Source organism: Bombus huntii, chromosome 4 (genome assembly GCF_024542735.1).
Source record: "Bombus huntii isolate Logan2020A chromosome 4, iyBomHunt1.1, whole genome shotgun sequence".
Taxonomy (NCBI): domain Eukaryota; kingdom Metazoa; phylum Arthropoda; class Insecta; order Hymenoptera; family Apidae; genus Bombus; species Bombus huntii.
The window spans coordinates 5,945,351-5,964,712 of NC_066241.1; the positions used below are offsets into that span (position 1 = coordinate 5,945,351).

The 19,362-nt window shown below is 38.6% G+C and overlaps 1 protein-coding gene across 3 annotated transcripts in view; it reads right to left on the reverse strand.

Annotated features, from left to right (window-relative positions):
• LOC126864517 (RNA binding protein fox-1 homolog 2-like) overlaps positions 1 to 19,362 on the reverse strand; it is a 350,319-nt gene that overhangs the window by 77,253 nt on the left and 253,704 nt on the right. For all 3 annotated transcript variants that reach the window (XM_050615950.1, XM_050615952.1, XM_050615951.1), the window contains 2 exons: positions 19,294 to 19,347; positions 576 to 668 (listed from right to left, as the gene is read on the reverse strand). In XM_050615950.1, coding sequence (XP_050471907.1) covers positions 576 to 668; positions 19,294 to 19,347 — 147 coding nt within the window. The remainder of the gene's footprint in view (positions 1 to 575; positions 669 to 19,293; positions 19,348 to 19,362) is intronic.

The window sequence follows — 19,362 nt, forward strand, 5'->3', positions numbered from 1 at the left end:
ACCTGATAATTCTGTCTCGAATCGTACTCGAAACACATTGTTTTCAAAGGCGCAAGCGTTTGGAACAGTTTCACGCTTAAAACTAGGTGCGTAGATTTCATGCTGGTAAATTATAACAGTATAGAAAGTCTGTACTATTCGTTTAGCAATGTTTGGCAGAAAATGTGACAAACGCGTCGTTTAAATTTAAATGTCAAACGTTTACGAGCACGAAAACTGCGCGCGTTTCTTAAAATCTAAGGATCAGTCTCAATTAGGCGACCAACGTTTTTAGAAATTCAATTAGAAGCAGCGTTCCACGTTGTAGTATTGTTAGCTACGAGATAGAGAGTAAAAAAAAAAAAAAAAGAAATAGAGAAAGAAAAAAATAAAGAGATCGACAGAAGCGATCGCTGGTCGCCTGTTGATTAATCGAACGAGAAGCGCGATCGAACTTACGCTCGATCGCGCTGCCCGCGTACACCTGCAAGAAAAGAATTATAACAACACGTGTAATATAAATGAATTAATGGCGAATGTATACATATATATATGTATGTATATATATATATAAGTATAAGAATGTTCATGCACACCTCAATCTTTCTGCCCTCAACCACGGTGCCGTGTAGCCTCTCACGTGCCCGGTCCGCGTCAGCACTATTTGCGAATGTTACAAAACCGAATCCCTGCATGCAAGGACAGACAAAACAACATGCATTAAACTCAACTTACAGACTGCCAGCGCTCGGCAAACGGCCGACTGGCAGGCCCGACATTTCGTGCTTGTTTTGTACAAAATATTCAATCTGTGTCGTTTGATAAACAGGTAATTAAGAGAAAAATATTGGTGAAGAAAAGAACGAGAAAAATGAAGGGATGAATTAAAACAAAACAAAAAAAAGGGGGGGGGGAATAGAAAACGAGCGTAAAAAGATTGAAAGAAAAAGGTGAGAGAAAAGGGCGACGCGCGACGTCGCCTTTTCAAACGACCTGGAAGCTAACGAGTGCGAGTTCTTTGTGGGGGTGCTCTGTGTGCAATTTACGCGGGAAACCTTCCCACGCGTGTCTCGAACGAATTTGTATCGATTCGATTAACTTTTCATTCAAGAATTGCAGAACGAAGCGAACGCTACTATATGACGCTCGGTTCAACGTTCTTGAGCAGATGCTCGCGTTTCTTTGCTCTGTTTCGTTCCCTCGCGCACCCCATCTCACGCCTTCTCACTCGCCGTCACTCTGCACCGTCCTTTTACTCTCAAACCTATTCTTCCGTTTATTTCTCGGATGCACAATGGCCGTCTGCCGCTAATTAATTCTCGAGATGCTCTCTCGAGACGCGGCCCGGGGGCTCGAAACTTTCGCGGAATTTCTTTCGGGGCTAGAACATTTAGTCCGACCGTATAATCTCGCGGAAACAATAAACTTGATGAAATTCATCGAATATTACGAGCAGACATTTTTTTATTATTTTAGCTGAAATAATTTTATCGAAGTTACTTCTCGCTCGACGACTTTACTTCGATCGATCGGAAAGATCATATACTTTCGAGCGAATGGAACTTTTTACATTTAAATCGAAGGTCCGATAGTTTCAAGTTGAAAAGTGGTCGCGACGCGATATTTTGTATAATATGGAATTGATAAGATATTCTCAGCTCGATATGTATATATTCAAGTAGAACATTCCAAGGGAAAATATGTAAGTGGGGGGCGCGAAAGGATCGAGAGCACTCGTGTTTGATATAATAGGCTAACTAAACCGCGTGAAAAGGATGGATAAAGAAGCACGATATTTCAGCCGAAATGTCGGTTTGCCAGAGAGTCTGCGAGCGCGTCATACTGCTTACGGAGACGCACCAAACAACGTGCAACAAATAAGTAAATATAAAATCATGGTAAGAAATCATGGTCATGGTCACATTAATCATCTCATTATCATATCATATCATATCATATCGTGTCATGTCATCATGGTCATCGTCATATCATTAAAGACTCTTGCTTGTACCGAGAGGTGCGTGTACGAGAAAAAAGAAAAAAAAAAAATTAAAAATTAAAAATACGAGAAGGAGGTTAGAACACGAGGAACGATTGGAAGGGAAACAGGATCTTAGGACTTTGATTAGGTGTGTTTCTGTGCTGTGTGTGCTCGTGTGTGGTGCCATTCGTCTGTGCGATCGCTTCGAAAACGATAGTGATTGAAGAAGTTGTAAAATCGAAGCTTTTAGTGCCGTGAATTGGGATATTTTGGATAATATTCGACGCAAATACGCTCACACCTTTTCTCAGTCTTCGAAAGAAACGTAATTCAAGGAAATACCTTAATGGAATCGTCATAAATTTCCTTACTGCAAATATCACTTCGACAGGTTATCAGACAGGTATAATTCGAAAATGTATCTCGAAAGAAACGCCATAAATTTTAACATATGTTGCACATATTCCTTTCCCCTCCAACGACTATCAAGGAAATATAATTCGTGAATATATTACCTTAGAATCGTCATAAATCTCAAAAGGATTACGCAAATGCCTTCCATACCATAAATACGACTTCCAGAGCCTATTAAAAGCAAGTCAATCGAAAGTATATCTCCTAAGCACCTAAATTCTTTCGTTCTGAACGTGACTTTCGCTTACCTAAATATCACTGACGAAAAGAACTCTATCTTGGGAAAAACGATTTTCTAAACGATATTTTCTAAAAAGCCGGAGCTCGCATTGTTATGTCAAAAATAAAGCAAATATACTCTAAAAGGTAAAGACCCACGTTATCATCGCGAAAATGAAACAAACCTATTCCGAAGAGTACAAATTCGCGTTGTTGTTCCAAAAAGTCGAAACAACTCGGTTCTAAAGGCGCACAGCTTCTTACGCAATAAAATCAAACAGCTTCGATTTCAAAGCAAAAAGAAAAAAAAAGAGAAGAAGAAAAAGAAGAAAAACGTCTTTCTCTGCCAAAGAAACTAATTTCGCGTAATCAGAAATGGGAAAAGACGAAGAGGGTCGGGCGAATAATCAACTTGCTCTCATCTGGCTCCCCCTGTTACTGCCAGCAGCGGCTACGTATATCCAGACTATAGCCGTCGCTAAGAAATCGCATTAAAGCCAAATCAAATACGGCCTCTTACTCTCGAAGAACGAAAAAGGAGAGTGCAAAGTTATCGTGTTCCTGACGTAATACGCGGCCAAGGAACCGCTGTTTCCCTCTCCTCCAGCCCCACTTCTCTCAAGGAACATCGTAACTCGTTTCGCCGGAGGACTATAATCGAATCGATGGTAGGAAATTGAATTGCCCCGTGGAGGATTCCCCTGGAATAATCGAGAGCCACGATTTCTCTGCGTTTCGTTAATTAATCGGAGGCGAGGGAACGGTTGCTGCGCTTGGTTAATCGAGGACGAGGAGGTAGGAGTTAATTTCAAGGGAAATTTCGAATTTCTGATTTTTCACGTGCGGATACTAATTTTAGTGACTGTGGAATAGCCTGGCACGATGATGAGTAGATCGCGCACCTTTATGCATTTATGAGAATTTCGAAAGCGTAACAATCCGAAGGATGCGAGCAATTTAGAAAAATGTATGTAATATCCGAAATATATAGGTAGTCTTTATATTTAATACGTAAAAGCAATTTGTTCTATCTAGGTTCCATCTTTATAATTACATTCGCAGAGACGTTGATTCGCATAATAATCCGCAGCTGCTATAATTCAATGTTATAATTTCTGAAGTTTTTATGTTGGAAATCGTTAATGGTAAATTTAGGTGAAAAATTTCCATGAAACTTCTATATCGCAGCGAAGAGAAGATTATCGGCCATCTGCATAGGAAAAATTTGTTACCGTTGCAAATTCTCACGACGAAGCCCACTCGACTGCAAGATTTACGTCTTAAGCTTTCCGAACTTCGCCGTTGCTCACCGAACTTCTTGACTTCCATTTTGAACTTCTGAATATTTTAATCTGCTTTCGAGCTTGCCTTTTGCGCCGTTGAATTTTTTACCTTTCAACCTCTCTAAATCGAACTTCCTGATCGATATTTTTATTAAAAACTGAACTAACTTTTTCCTAAAGCGACATAAAAGCTATTTTCTACTTAACAACATTGTTTATTCTTTGTTGTAATATCGGACAACGTTCGAGGGATATTCGACAAGAGCTAGAAACGATCGACGAAATGTAAAATCGAATATACAAACTTTTGCAATAAATAATAAATCATACTAGTTAATACGAATATTAATATTAAATGGTGTTTCGACGAGAATAATTAATCAGACGACTATTATTCGCCCGCCACAAGCTATTCTATTTCAAGTTCTTTTAATTTATTACACGGTAATCGAATGGGAATTAATTCATCGTTTTAAATTATTCAGAGAAAGAGAAAGTACGTGAAACACGAAATTAGCAAAATTGGTTTCGATCCGGAAATTCATTAAAGTACGTGAATTCTTTATCAACCACGTACACATATACAACAGTTGCATTCTAAAGGTACATCCGAATGCGAGTACCTTTGCTCGTATACACTCCTGAAGAATAAATTTTCTCTGCAAACAATAACGTTAGAATTTCTACGCGAAATATCGCGAGCAGCACCGTGGTCGCGATGCAAATCGATTCGGCGATTATTCGATTCCCTTTACGTTTTCGAGCTGTAGCACTGACACTGCGCCGCCGGCTTATCGACATTATGCTGATTTCCCAAGTGAATCGCGTCGCGCGCGCGGTTTGTCGCAAGAAACCCGTTGAAAATCGCGCGACAAACGACGCTTTTCCACCTAGCTGAAATCTTTCACGATCGAACGATCGCTGCTTTTTCGTGGCCCGACTATGGTTTTCTTCTTTCGTTTTTACGATATCGTCGACTCTATCCAATTCTTCAACCTTTCCTACGTTACAACCTTACGAGTTTCATCTACTACTCGTACAGTTATTTCCAAAACTTTTTTTGTCATCGAAATTCCAGTCGAAAAGAATTGTTCAAACGTTTGCAAATATTTTCCACGGACAATGAAAAATTCCGAATCGCGTCGATTTCTTCCATTCGTCAACCTGCGCTATATCACAATCTCACAAAACCTCATCTACTATTTTCGCAATTATTTCGAAAACTCCTTCGAAAAACAATTCCAGAGGAATGAAACATTCGATCCTTTCCAATTCTTGGAAAAATCTTGGAAAAATCATCTGTTATTCCCAAAACTAATTTTCGAAATCGCTCGAAAAGGAAAAAAGAAGAAAAAAGATTAAGAGAGGTAAAGAGTAATTTCAAGCATTTTTCGCTCGCCGATTTTCTAGGAGGATAATGAAAAAGGAGGCGTTCCTTCTCAAGGCGAGGCACGGTTCTCGTGACGGTGAGATCGCGATCTTGGCGAAAGCCTCCTTTAAAGCCTTATCGACTTTCGGAAAATTAAGGTTAGCGTGCAATACACGACCAGCCATCGCGCCTAACTCCTCCTCTCTCAAGAAATTAATCCACACCGGACTCTTACCAATCTTTCGAACGCCTGCTGCGGAATAATCCTCGCTTCCATCCTGTTAAAAAGGACTCGCGATCGCGCGATATTGCGCGACCTTCGTGAAAACCCCTGTCACATATCTCTAGTGATATTTCGAGGAATTAAGTAAGTTTAAATTCAGTTCAAATAGCATGAAATGTTCTGCGTTCTAAATTTTCTTATTTTCATTTAATCTACCTTTGAGGATCTCGAAGAAGAATGAAGTTGGAGATTGATCGGATATCAGATTTTTCAAGCTTCCTGTATTATTATTATGTTAGTGCACGTACAATGTTATTTATAAACTAATAAATAAGTTAATAACGAAAATCATTCATCATCATTCTTACTATAAACTTTCTTAACATCTAATATATGTTATTTCTAAAGGAACTTCTTTTGTTTCAACGTGGCTGATAATCTACAATCGATAAATTCAGATTTCGAAAAATGAATATCTCGTATGCATCAAGCTATCATTACATACCATAATAAAAAAAAAGCATGTTGTAGTTTTATTATCATAATTACAGTTCCCTGGAAATTAGCTGACGTGTTTTATATTAATTTTTTGTAGTTTTTAAAACTCGAGAAATTTTCAACGGCGCAAAGTCACCAATTTAACAAACTCGATAAATCAGCACGACTTCTTTCTCAACTTTATTTCACAGGGTTTATCCGGAAAATTACGAGCAACGTAGAGAATTACTACGAAGTTTATAAAAGTCTGGAATAAGCGTCGAAAAACTGGGAAGTTGATGGCGCAGCGGCTTAAAAGCAAGGCCAGAAATCATTTGTTTAATCTCCGGTGCAATTTATCAGTCCTCTAGATTAGTCCTACACCCGTTGAAAAAATATAATTACCTCCATTAATTTATCGCGATCGCTGCAAACGTTTCGCGTCCGCCATTTCTCTGTGGATCTTCCGACGGTGAACGGATCTCGCGACAGGAAACGAGTATTAGAAAAACAAGCAGCCAAAGCTCGATAAGCGGTTGGCTGAGCTCTGTCACGAACGAAATCGTGCCACCTTATCGAGCGATTTATCTTCCCGCCAGCAATTGAATATCGAGCTTCCCTCTGACACGAACCGGAACTGTTTCCAGCTTACGTCCGCGTAAATACTATGCATCAAAATTCTCGAGACGAAACGAGAACACGATGGAGAACGATACTGAAGGAAATGTCGAGTTTGTTCGAGAGGAGTGAGACGAGTATTTTCGCAAGAACTGCGTTATCAGGATTCTTAAACGAATGAAGAGATCTCGGTCTTCGAGACTCTCAACAGGGCTGTTGATGCGAGAATTATGATATTCTCGCGCCTTGGGTCGTTAGAAGCCAATTAACGCTGGCGAAACGTTTTGTGAAAATTATGAGAGCGAGCGACGTTGTTGAGCTGAAATCGAGTTTAAGATAATTCGAGTAGGGAATAGCGTCTTTCGAAGTAATTTGGAGTATTTTTTTAACCGTTACATTCTATTCCTCTCGATCGGTAACCTGAAGTTTCTGCAATATAATAAATCTCTCAGAATACTGTTCGAATAAATGAACTAATTACTCTCTGTAATCAATATTAGATTTCTAAAATTTCGAGATCTCTGAAACGGAATAAACTTTCCAGGATATAAATTAAGCGAGGGGAAATATAGACGAACATGCTATTCCTCTAACTGGTCTCAAAATTGTCTAATTTCGGGGTTTCTCAAATTGAATTAATCCTCTAGAATATTCGTTAACCGAAAGGAAACATACACGAGCTGTGTCCTATTTTCTCTAACGAATATTATAACAGGATTTTCTAATTCCGACATCTCATAGATTACATGGATCTATTCTAACCTGAATCGAGATTTATCAAATTGAAGAAATTCTTTAGAATATTCACTATTTGAAAGGAAATATAAATGAGCCATGTGCTGTATTCCCTAACGAATATTATAATAAGATTTTTGAATTCTGACCTCGGAGATTTTATAGATAATTCTGGCCTCGGAGATTTTATAGATAATTCTGACCTGCATCGATATTTATCAAATTGAATAAATCTTTAGAATATTCACTATTTGAAATAAAATATAAATGAGCCATGTGCTGTATTCCCTAACGAGTGTTATAATAAGATTTCTGAATTCTGACACGTCTGAGATTTTATAGATCCACTCTGACCTGCATCGAGATTTCTTAAATTGAATAAATCTTTAGAATATTCACTATATGAAATAAAATATAAATGAGCCATGTGCTGTATTCCCTAACGAATATTATAATAAGATTTCTGAATTCTGACACGTCTGAGATTTTATAGATCCACTCTGACCTGCATCGAGATTTCTCAAATTGAATAGATCCTTTAGAATATTTACTATTTGAAATGAAGTATATATGATTTCTAACAATAGAATTTCCTAATTCTGAATGTTCAGAGATTACACTTATAAATCACTTGTAAATCAAGACGAAACTTCAAACTCAGACCATATTCTCCTATTGATAATATTCGAAGGTAGAAGGGACAGCTATACTTATTCGATAATTTAAAACGGAACTGCAGTCTAGGATCGACTAGAATCGATTCAGTGCGCGTAAATAAGACGTAGCCGGTAATAGATGCGATCTTGAGATGACTAATTGGCCTAGAGCGTGATTAATTGCGGTACCTGTCGCGCGAAGTAACTATCGAGAGTTCCGATCGCTAATTCTGCGATTCCTTCGACCATCAAACATCGTGAATCACATTCAAACTCCAATTGAACGTTTGTAAAACGATCTATGACGATCGGTGATCTTGAAACGATTAGTTAACAGCCGGGTGCGAGGCACGGAGTAATTAACGTTAATTTCCAAGTGTGAGCGTGTGCTATGAGCGATACGAAGACTACCAAGATAAGAATATTAATCATGCGACGAGTAAAACACGCGGTTGAGCAGTGTCTTACATAGAAAAACGAAAGTAGACCAGTTTGATTAATTTCCAAGAAACTTTGTAACGATGATGATGATCTTCTCAATGAACGATAATCTGGCGAAGTTTTTAACGTATCCACGTGTATATCTAACGAAGTTTTTGCAACCCAACTTTTTATGGCGCACAGATTGCTGCTCTGAAAGTTCCACGAATTTCTTAAATTTTTATCAACGATAAAAAGACCGAATATTTTTCGTAATTATTTCCTTTAACGTTATGACGACCAGTTAACCATACTTTTATTCCAGAAAATTAATAAAATATCGTTTTTGTTATATTTCTGGAAAAATTCAATAATTTCGAATATTTGAAAAGCACGATATAAAGTCTAAACAGATAAATAGATGCGTACGGGCTAAGAGATTAAAATCACTACGTGTTCCATCGAATGTAACAACTTGAGAGAGAGAGAGAGAGAGAGAGAGAGAGAGATTAATTAAAAATTCTGTTATCTTAAAAGTCTTTATACGTAGAAATCTATCGACATAAGTCGATTATTGATATCTGTAGCATCAGTACCGAATTTAATAACGAAATTAGCAAACGACTCGACGCAAGTACGATCGAAAAAATATTTCCAATCTTCTGATCAGCGATATATATCGTATACAATGTACATAATTAACGCCCACGCATTAGGCTCGTTTGACTGGTCATCATAGCATTAATATCTATTCGAAAATTGCAAAATACAATTCGAAGAACAGGAACAGGTGATTACCAGTGAGCCCTAGCATCGCGAAACAAGAAAGAAATGGCAAAATGTGCAATTCGTCTGTGTACGAGTCACGTGAACCGATAAACATGATAATTAAGCAGATAATTGGTGTGTGCACGGCGACGATGTGTTGGTGTGGCTAAACGTGTGTGTAGAAAGTGTTAAAGGACTGTAATTAGAGTGGTCGTCGGAGGGTCGAATGGGGTTGGGGGATGACGAGAAATGAAGGAGAACGAAGATAGAGGAAACTCGAAGAATATTTGAAGTTGAACCGAAGCTGGCAAACAGCGATATAAAAGCGCACAAAACAATACGAGATTCAAGATTATATATATATATATGTATATTATATGTATATACATATAAGTAAAGATAGAAATAGAGAGAGAGAGAGAGAGAGAGAGAGAGAAGGTGAGTTTTAAGAGACAAGGAGTATGTTCGTAGGTTTGTGACTTTTCTTTCTAGTATGGTGTATATGAGTTTTGTGTGTGTTTTTGCGATGAAAGTGGCACGAGAGATCTTTTTCTTCGTCTGTCTACGCGTTCGGTAGCTTGCACCCTACGTTTCTCCCCCTCGTTTAAATTTTCTCACTCACTTACTCGCTTTTTCTGTCTCTTTTGTTTTATCGAAGGGAAATAATTGGGATTGTTGATTTACAGAAGAGGTTCGAGGAATTCCAAGGCTCGGTTATTTTCAATTGGTCAGCGGAGATGGTTTTCTGAAACGGAAGTCTTCTTACACGTTGACTGTCATGACGTTACCAAGTAAAATAAATAGAAAAGAAGTAACATAGTTAATTAGAACATAGTTAATTAGATAATACCATCGAATAAAAACCGTGCTATTTAATAATTGATAGTTTTCATTATATACACGTAGTACGTTACGAAGAGCAAGTGTCACGGTTTTCTACGTTGAGAAACTTCGATTTATGATTTTCAAGGCAACTGCGAATTTTTACGAACGTAACTAGAGAAATGGAATCTACATGAAAATTTGCTTTGTCCTGTATCCATTACATTTTACCATATTCTGTGTAATATATTGCGTACATTTTTGGATATTCCAATTTCCCACAAATGACAATCAACGAACTAAAGATATTTGATAAGAACGTGTATGTTCCAACTATGATCGAAACAACGTAAATTATTTTTAATATAAGTCTTCTCGATCATTCCACTACTTCCTGCTTTTAAAATTAATAAAACGTAAAGACCATATACTAGGAAATCATCAAATACTTAAGTCTTTAAATAATTATTTCTGCACGATCAGATCTCGCATTCAAACTCGCACGTACGAAAGGGAAAGGAGTATCTGTGGAAAGTGAATGGAAATAGGTCGTCGAAGGCGGAGAGAGTAAAAAAGAGAGTGAAAAAGGCAGAGAATAAAATTGCAACGAGAAGAGCCAAACGACACGTGAGACTGGAACACCGAACAAAACGGTTGGTGAGATCGAAAGCAGCATTTCTCTATCCTAAGACACATACGTGAGTAATAAAAGAGGTAGAAGCATGGGCCGTTTCATTAATACCTTCGACTTCGCCTAGACAAAAGCGTGCGACTACTATTTACATATATAATAATGATATAACAATCAGATAGAGGTACGTACGTACATGTACAGGTGTTATGTATAAATATGTGAACAGAGTGTGTATGTGTGTGTATGTGTGTGTGTCTTCTATATGTTCTGTGCTCGTGTGTTAATATACATATACGTATATAATATTCATTATATAATAGAGAGAGAGAGAGAGAGAGAGAGAGAGATACTTAAGAAACTTCGGAAGATGCAATGGTAATATAGATATGTACGGTATCATGCTGTTTGCGTTGGATTGTGACATGCAAAATGTCTGCTTCTAAATGTTAGAATACGATTTTTCTCCATGAAATATTCTTTCGGTCGTTCGGGCATTGACAAGTGAAAAAGTTCAGAAACATTTTTCGATCATTGGCAAACAATTAATTCGTAGGTTTCTGTTAAACAAACTTTTTTCTAAGTCTAACCAGCGATACTAATAACATTCTACTTATAAAATTCTGAACAATTTCGTACAATTGTAACAACTTAAGAAAGAAAATAAGAAAAATTATATCTTCCCCGTTAACCAGGAAGAAATTCGACAATGAACGAATTCACGGGAATCAGCCATTTTTCTTATCGCAATCCAACACTTGCAGGTGGATTAGTAAAACGTCGCGGCAGTGTCTGTGAACCACAATACGGCGTGTAGCGAGACTAATTAACAAAAAGTGATGTCTCTCTCGAGAAAAAGTTCGAACGCAGGTCTCAGTTTGGAAAGATCGATTCCGATCTCGACAGGCAAGCCGTTATCAATCGTTTTTGGTTAGTTCTCACTACTATCGTCTCCTGCTTTTGCCTCGTCTCTAATATCTAAATTGTGTGTGTATGTACGTGTGTGTGTGTGTATGTGGGTGAGTGTGTCTGTCTCCTTTGTGCGTAATATGTTTTCTCTGTGTATAGAAGTGTACGTGTGTGTATACGTGTACCGGCCTTGAAACGCCTTGGGAAACTCATCAGAGAAAGAGAAAGAGAAGGATAAGAATGGAGGTTGGTTAGATGTAGCTTCGGAAAAAATGAGGTGTGACAAAGTTTCATCAAATCAAATGGGCAGCATCTCCCGAGGGTCTCCTCCGCGACCGGAAGTGGCGGCAGCCGGCTCACCGGGTGCACCGTGTGTCCGCTGCTGCGTCCATTTTGAAACGATCTAATTTTTTTCTTTTCTTCTACCATTAATTTCTCGAGCTCGCTTTTAAAACGACTGCTATTATTATTATTATTACTATTATTATTATTATTGATCTCTGCTATTGCTATTATTATTTCTTTTTTTAGCCCTGCTGTTCTCCTCGGATTTATACGACATGAAATGAGTGTTATATTTCAATAGATTCTTAAAAACGTTGTTAGCAGAATATTTTCTGGATGGTTTATAAATAATCGGTATTGTTGTTCACTATGATTTTATGCCGCCTTTTATGTACTCCGTTCTTCTATGAATAAATTATTGTAAAAATAAGAAGTATACCCGCAGGGAGGCAAATGCGAAGAAACGAGGTGAACATCAGGGTTAAACAATTCCTTTTGCATGTTTTTTTTTTTTTTTTTTTTTTTTGAGCTCATCGAGAATTTATATTCTTCACCGACGCAAGAGAAGATCGTGAAGGATACTACATGAAGCTTTTTAGCTGCCGTTTGCTTTCCTTTTTCTTTTCTTACGTTTTCTTTGCGTATTACAACTGTCCATAAGAAGTATTTGCACACTATCGTGTTTACCATAACACGTACATAATAATTAATTAATTCAGATTATACTAAATCTCTTCTTATCGTTTAGTAACGTTCGTACTATAAAAAAGGAATGTAGAAACTGATAAAAAAGAAAAAAAAGAGGAAGAAGCTTTATTTAAAAAAATGCAAGTGTGTGCAAGTACTTTTTGTAGCCACTGTAGCTTCGATTGAACTGTATAAAACGACGAGAAGATCGTCGAAAGGATCACAAAAAGAATCGTGGAGGCGATTCGCCATTTGTTCAAGAAAAAGGTGTCGCGTGTTTCTAAGGAGAAGGAGGAAGGAAATGATGGTTTTTGGTATTTTAGTTACTTTAGATACCACAGTTCGTCAAAAGCAGCTGCGAACACAGTTACGCAAGGTGCACCGAGCTGCCTTATAACCAATGGGAGCTAAATAATGATAAAATGCGGAATGCTAGCTAGTAAAAATGCAATAGCTCGTCTAACAACTACGAGAACTAACACCATTGGTTATATTATGGTATGTATGTACGTGTCACTGGCACATACTCAGCGCGAGACAAGTGCGCCAACCGACTACCTTCGAACTTCAAACTATCACCACCTTTTATACAATTATACAAAATTATCTACTTTTTATCCAATTATATCACTTTGTACCAAAATTGTCTTCATTTGTATTTTTATTTCACGTATACCTCCTTCTATCCCCCTCCCTTTTTCCTCCTTTTCCAGTAACTTTTACGAGAAACAATCTTATTATCGAAAAAATGAAAAGAAAAATGGTAAGTCGATTAGCGCTCTCCTCCGCGCCGGTCTCAAAGTATCTCTTCTCCAAAATGCTGCACTTCATTAGGGATGCCACATTCCATTTACATTGACGAAGCTTTCGAGAAAAGGTCTCTCTCACAGACTCGCGCGATCATCACACACTCTCTCGTTCGCCTTAGCCTAATCCTTATTTCATGATATCCTTAGTCGAACGTCAACATCTAGCTCGTGTCTCCGTTAAAATAATCGTCGTTAATCGACGATTATTTCACAAAGAAATCGAGTCGATGTCGAACGATTTTACTAGGTTAACACGAAGAATACGAATAACTTAAATCCGTGACGGGATCGTTTAGTATCCTAAAGAGCAATTTCATCGAATACATGGATTAAATTTCTCTAATCTTTTCTCTGGAAATTAATAATCACGATATATACTCTGTTTTCTACTTTACACAATTATCGAATTGCTTCTACTTATTTCTCCTTCCTTCTTTTCTTGATTTTTTTTCCTCTCTATTTTTCTTGCCAATTGCGTGTAGATTTCACATCGAGGATCCCGTCACGTCCTCGCGATCACTTAAATGCTAAAAAGCGATGGCAACGCGTTCACCGTTGTCGCGCATATTTCTTAGAGAATGTCGCGGCGGCATTTCAATTTGCAATGCAAAAAGTGCGTCGCCTGGTGCCATTGTCGAGTCGTTGGATCTCTGACGCGTAATGAATGCCGACTTGTACTTCCAGTTAAACGCATCGACGGAGGTCGCTTTTCTGCAATTTATCTCGGCTTTCCTATCGACCGATTTCCCGTTACTTCCGCTCGGCCAAGGGCTCTTACACAACTCTGTACTGTCCCGATTCCTAGAATTCGGTTCTTAGCGTGTCAATTTCTCGAATGTTTTCTGTTATGGTAGCTCACGTTCTTCGAATTCACAATTTACTCGAGTTCTACCAAGAATAAAAGATGTTCTACGTACGTATAACAGCGTAATGGATATTTTCCGACCTTCAGATTAGAAAACAGCCTGTGAGTACCATTATCCAATAGTACCAGACTGGAAACGATAGAATTTAATTAAGCGTTAACCTACAACGTCATCGTGAAGAACGAAGACCTCGAACCTCGATAAAACTGTTGTAACTCAAACCACATTACGATCACCATACGTCTTAACAACGCAGTTCGATCCTGACTAATACCACATCCAATGATTGATTAAAATTTGGTAAAAATGAAAAAAATGTTCAAGTAGTTGAACTAATTCTACGTTCATGGATAAAAAATTATCAGACGCGGTGGATGAGTATACTTCCAAATAGCCTAAATACTAACGAAACATTAAAAAATCCTCGATTAATCATAAAAATTTAAAATTAGAAAACGCCAAACTTTCAAATGGAAAAATGATTAAAGGCGACAAAACCGCAATTACTTCGATTTTTCAAGGGACCTGGTTGGTTGGTTGAATTGGAGCGTGGCCTTTTATCGAGGCTCGGTTTATCCAGAATTCCGTGAAACTTGGCGCGACCAATCGGATCCGATCACGCGTCGCCAAGCGGCGAAAGAAAGAGGATGAAAAAAAAGCCGTTTCACGGATGCAGGATGATCGGTTGCTGGATAACTATCGTCAACGAGTTTAATTAATCCCCTTTCAGCATGCTGTAACTGGAACAGCTATATTCCGCTTTGGGATTGACTGTTGCAACGACGGATGTGACTCGAGCTACACTTCCTCTCAGCATTCTACGCTACGATCGAAATAGACCTCCCTGTCGTGACCTAATAGCCAAGCATTAGCGATTGTCGTCGTCTTTCATTCGATTAGCGACTTCGATTGATTGGCTGCTCTCTGATAGAGCGACTATTAGGTTAATGAGTCTTTTATAATTGAAGGTCGGTGTCTAAACGTTTGGAAGAATCTCAATACGTCGATATAGTGTGTAATTAGGCAAAGTGGAATTTATTGTACGACATACTAAGACTGCAAGTGCTCTGGATTCGTACTTTGTATCGATGCTTTGTACGTAACGTTAACGCTAGAAATAGCGTCTTTTAAAAATCTGTTTAAACGTTTCACACTGATCGAAGAATCGAAAGAAGTAAATTTCTAATTCAACGAGTTTACAAAAACCTGAAAGTTTCTATATCTCAATTCTATATCTCATATCAAATTCATCATTCATTGACAATGATCATTTGTCGCTCTAACTCTCGAATCTTAATTTTTCAAGCAAAAACGAACAAGTCATTCCGTGAAAAGAAGTCGGACCAAGTTTTTAGCACAACTCGACGGAATGATTCTTAATACAATTTACGGCACATTTGGCCGTTTCATTAAAGCCACGGGTAAAATAATTACCCAAACGCGAAAACTTTGAAGCACGTTTCGATTACTCGTCGAGCAACAATGAATTCCGCTCTTAGCGATTCGGCGAGAATAGTTTTGAATATGCAATATGCAAGCTTGGAAATTTCCATCGCGTCAAGTTTCTGGACCAGGATCCTCGAAAATTCGTCTTCGAGCGGTGGAAAGTCCGTGAGAGGGCAAGGATGGTCGTGCCGCGTCTTGGAAAATCATTATTCGCGTTTTCGTTGCTGGAAATAATGGATTTCTGATCTAATTACGCCGGCCAAGACTCACTGCCGAAGAAGCATCCTTTTCTTTCTGGGAACTATTCGCCTTTTGTTATTGCTCCGCGTGAAACTTTCCACGCGATTTCATAATCTCGATGAACTTCGCCAAGTTTGATGGTGCGAGGAACAACGGGATCGTCCAACCAACTCCAATTAACCTCTTGGGAACGATGCACCGTTGCATTCCAATTTATATCGTGTTCGATACTTCTTCTTAAGATTCTCTGAGCAGAGAATCTAAAATATATCGATAGTAGCAGCTGGATGTTACGAATATTTCGATTAATACTGAAAATAAATGGGATTGATAATAGAAAGGTGAATAATTAATTGATGAATTATATGCAAATTTTTATCAACGTACCTGAATTCGAATTAATCGCGATGCTTGAAAGTGCAAGACGGAGTTGGTGTTTTTCTATGAAAATAAAATCGTATCGTTCGAAGTAATCGTACGATGGAAGAAGAAGAGAAGCGAGTCTTCAAAGAACAACGAGATCAAAAATCAGAGTACCACGATAGTAAAAAGATTTTTCTTTGTTATTTGATATTTCATTATATCGACGAATATAGTTATTTTATATTTCGCCTATTTTACATTTTAAAGGATTCGTAAATACCAAGATAGTCCAATTGAAAATAAAAATGTCTATATCGTCCAACGATATCTATTAGATTGTTCTGAAAGTGTCTTTCTTCCGCAAACGTGTTTCTTACAACAGTGTACCTTCGTACAAACGTGAAATCAGGTCTGTGAAATGTCATGGTGTTTATCTCAACAAAACGAAATGGATCGTACGTAATTCTACAAAATAATATAACGAAAAACGTTGTGCGTCTATTATTTCCTCATAAAACGCAAGAAACTTTTCCGGCAATCTAACATAATTCGAAGATCATTACGGTAGTAAGATTCTAAATGACAATCTCAAAATATTATCGTAAAGTCTGAAAATATACAAAAATATACGATGCAAAAAAATAAAGCACTTGCATCGAGAATTCTTATGAGAAGATTCTAAACAACAATCTCAGAATATTATCTCAAAGTCTGAAAATATACAAAAATATACGATGCAAGAAAATAAAGCACTTTTCGGACAATATAATTTGAAGATCATTACGGTAGTAAGATTCTAAACGACAATCTCAAAATATTATCGCAAAATCTGAAAATATACAAAAATATACGATGCAAGAAAATAAAGCACCTGCATCGAGAATCCCTATGAGAAGATTCTAAACAACGATGTCAGAATATTATCGCAAAGTCTGAAAATATACAAAAATATACGATGCAAGAAAATGAAGCACTTGCATCGAGAAATTCCTATGAAAAATTATCCGCATTCGAACGGATCATTGTGATCGCCCCTGATGCTTCTGGCGCTAAAACTTTGAATTAGAATTGCGATAAAATCTCGCTACGGTCCTTCCTACAACAACAAAGATGATTGTTAGAACGATGCGAATTTATTTTTATAAGAAGATAATCTAGTGGACAATGGACGGGCGTGCGTGACATCGTTAGCGACCGATGCTATTGGGTTACTGGTACCGCCAGAGCTTGATGAAGTGCACTTGAGTGTACTTGACGCAAAGACGCTGAATATGCAAGCTCACCGGATGCCGGCTGTCGGCACGATGTATTACTGCGGATCTTATCCAGACCGCTGTCATCCATATTGAAACCTATTTGCATTTCAAACTCTCCTATACACTTGGAATCCTCTATGCCTCTCTCCCTTTATTCTCCTAGATCTCTTTTTTCGTCCTTCCTCTGAAAGCTTCGATTTTCTCATGCATAAACGAGCGACAATTAGAACTGCACGCTCGCGTTACTTCTGCCTGGTGTTTGATTCGATTCGCCGGAGAATCTTCAACGTGAGTCTAAGGAATTTGAATGTCGAGAGCTCTCGCGGAACATTGCGCGGCAAATTAGATCAAGACTATTGAATTTTGAGAGTGAACGCTGTAACTCAAAGTTACTCGATTACCTTACGAGATTAAAAATCCGAATGATTCGTTCGATTCGTTTCGCAGGAGAATCTGCAAGATGAATTTACGAAATTTAATTAACTCACCCCGTTGCAGACATTGCGCAGAAAATTGAATTGCAATCGGCGAATTCTAAGAACAGACAGACATCGAAACTGCAAGTTATACAATTGCAATCTCGCAAGCTAAATAACCCAAGTTCTGATTTACGATTCGATAAGAACAGAAAGCTTTATCATCGTCAATAAGGACAGAATGTTCAATATCAAACTTCGTATCCTCTCAATCGAATAATCAAATCAAATAACTGCGAGAACCGTCTCTTCCATCTCCGATATCCGTATCTAACCGCTGCTCTTTGTCACGCACTCCATATCTCTAGTAGAAAAGTTTCAACAATCCGGAGGAACGTTCCACGACAGACTTGACTAACGACAGAACCTCTACCCTTCGACAGAAGCAATTTCGTCGTCTCATCTCGCGATACCCTTAATATTTCATTCCTCACGCAGCCACAATTTTCAAGCGCGACCTTCTTCCCTTTAGGCTACACAATAAGCCGATAATCCCGCAACTCGGTACAAGAGAACAGGGAATAAAACGAAGCAGTCACGACAACTTTGCAACCAGGAATCAGAGAAATCACTGGAGACGCGGTTCTTGACAAGGCAGATCGCTCGACAATGGCACCGACGGTTTTACGTTACGCTTGGGGGTAGTTTAGGGTACGCGAACGTTTCTCGTCGCCATCGCGCTGCAAAAGAACGAACGAACGACGAAGGGACGCAGCCACACGATCCAGTTTTCACTTTTCTTCGGTTTTCAAACCCACCTGGCTTTCTTGCCTTTTCTTTTTTCTGTTTACTTTCTGCAACTACAAACTTTCTGGAGGGATGAAACGACCCCCGTGGCGCTGCGTCTCTTCGAACGAATGATTACGGTCCCGCGACGTCCTCGTGACCAGGTTGTCTTTCTAGCTGAGTTTTTTTCAAAAGTTTTTCCATAAGAGAAATCGTGTCACGTTGGCGCGGTGATTATTTTATATTGTCAAGGGGCAAAACAGAAAAGAACGGGAACGCATAAAAGACGAGGAAGATTGGGAAAGTTAGAGAGGAAGAGAGACATAAAAAGGTTGTTCTCCACCATCAGATTGTGAAACTCGTGGATCGATTTTGGATTCTGTGAAGGAACTCGAGGGATAGTTCGAGCGAGAAACTCGTGAATCGAGCAAGTTGGAAGGAGGGTAGTTCTAGGGTGTTGGATTAACGTGGAGCGTAGAAACGAACTAGGGCCGGTGAGACTTCGAACGCGAATCCATCCTGGTGACGAGGATTTCGTGGCTAGGACACGGCTGTGTGTGTGGCTTAAGTCTAACTGTATTCTTAGGGGTGGGTTGACAGGGGTGGCTCGCAGCCTAGGGGCGACGTGAGCTTACCTTGCTTCCCCTTTCGTTAAATATGATTTCCACGTCGAGGATCGGCCCGAATTGCTGGAAAACAGAAAG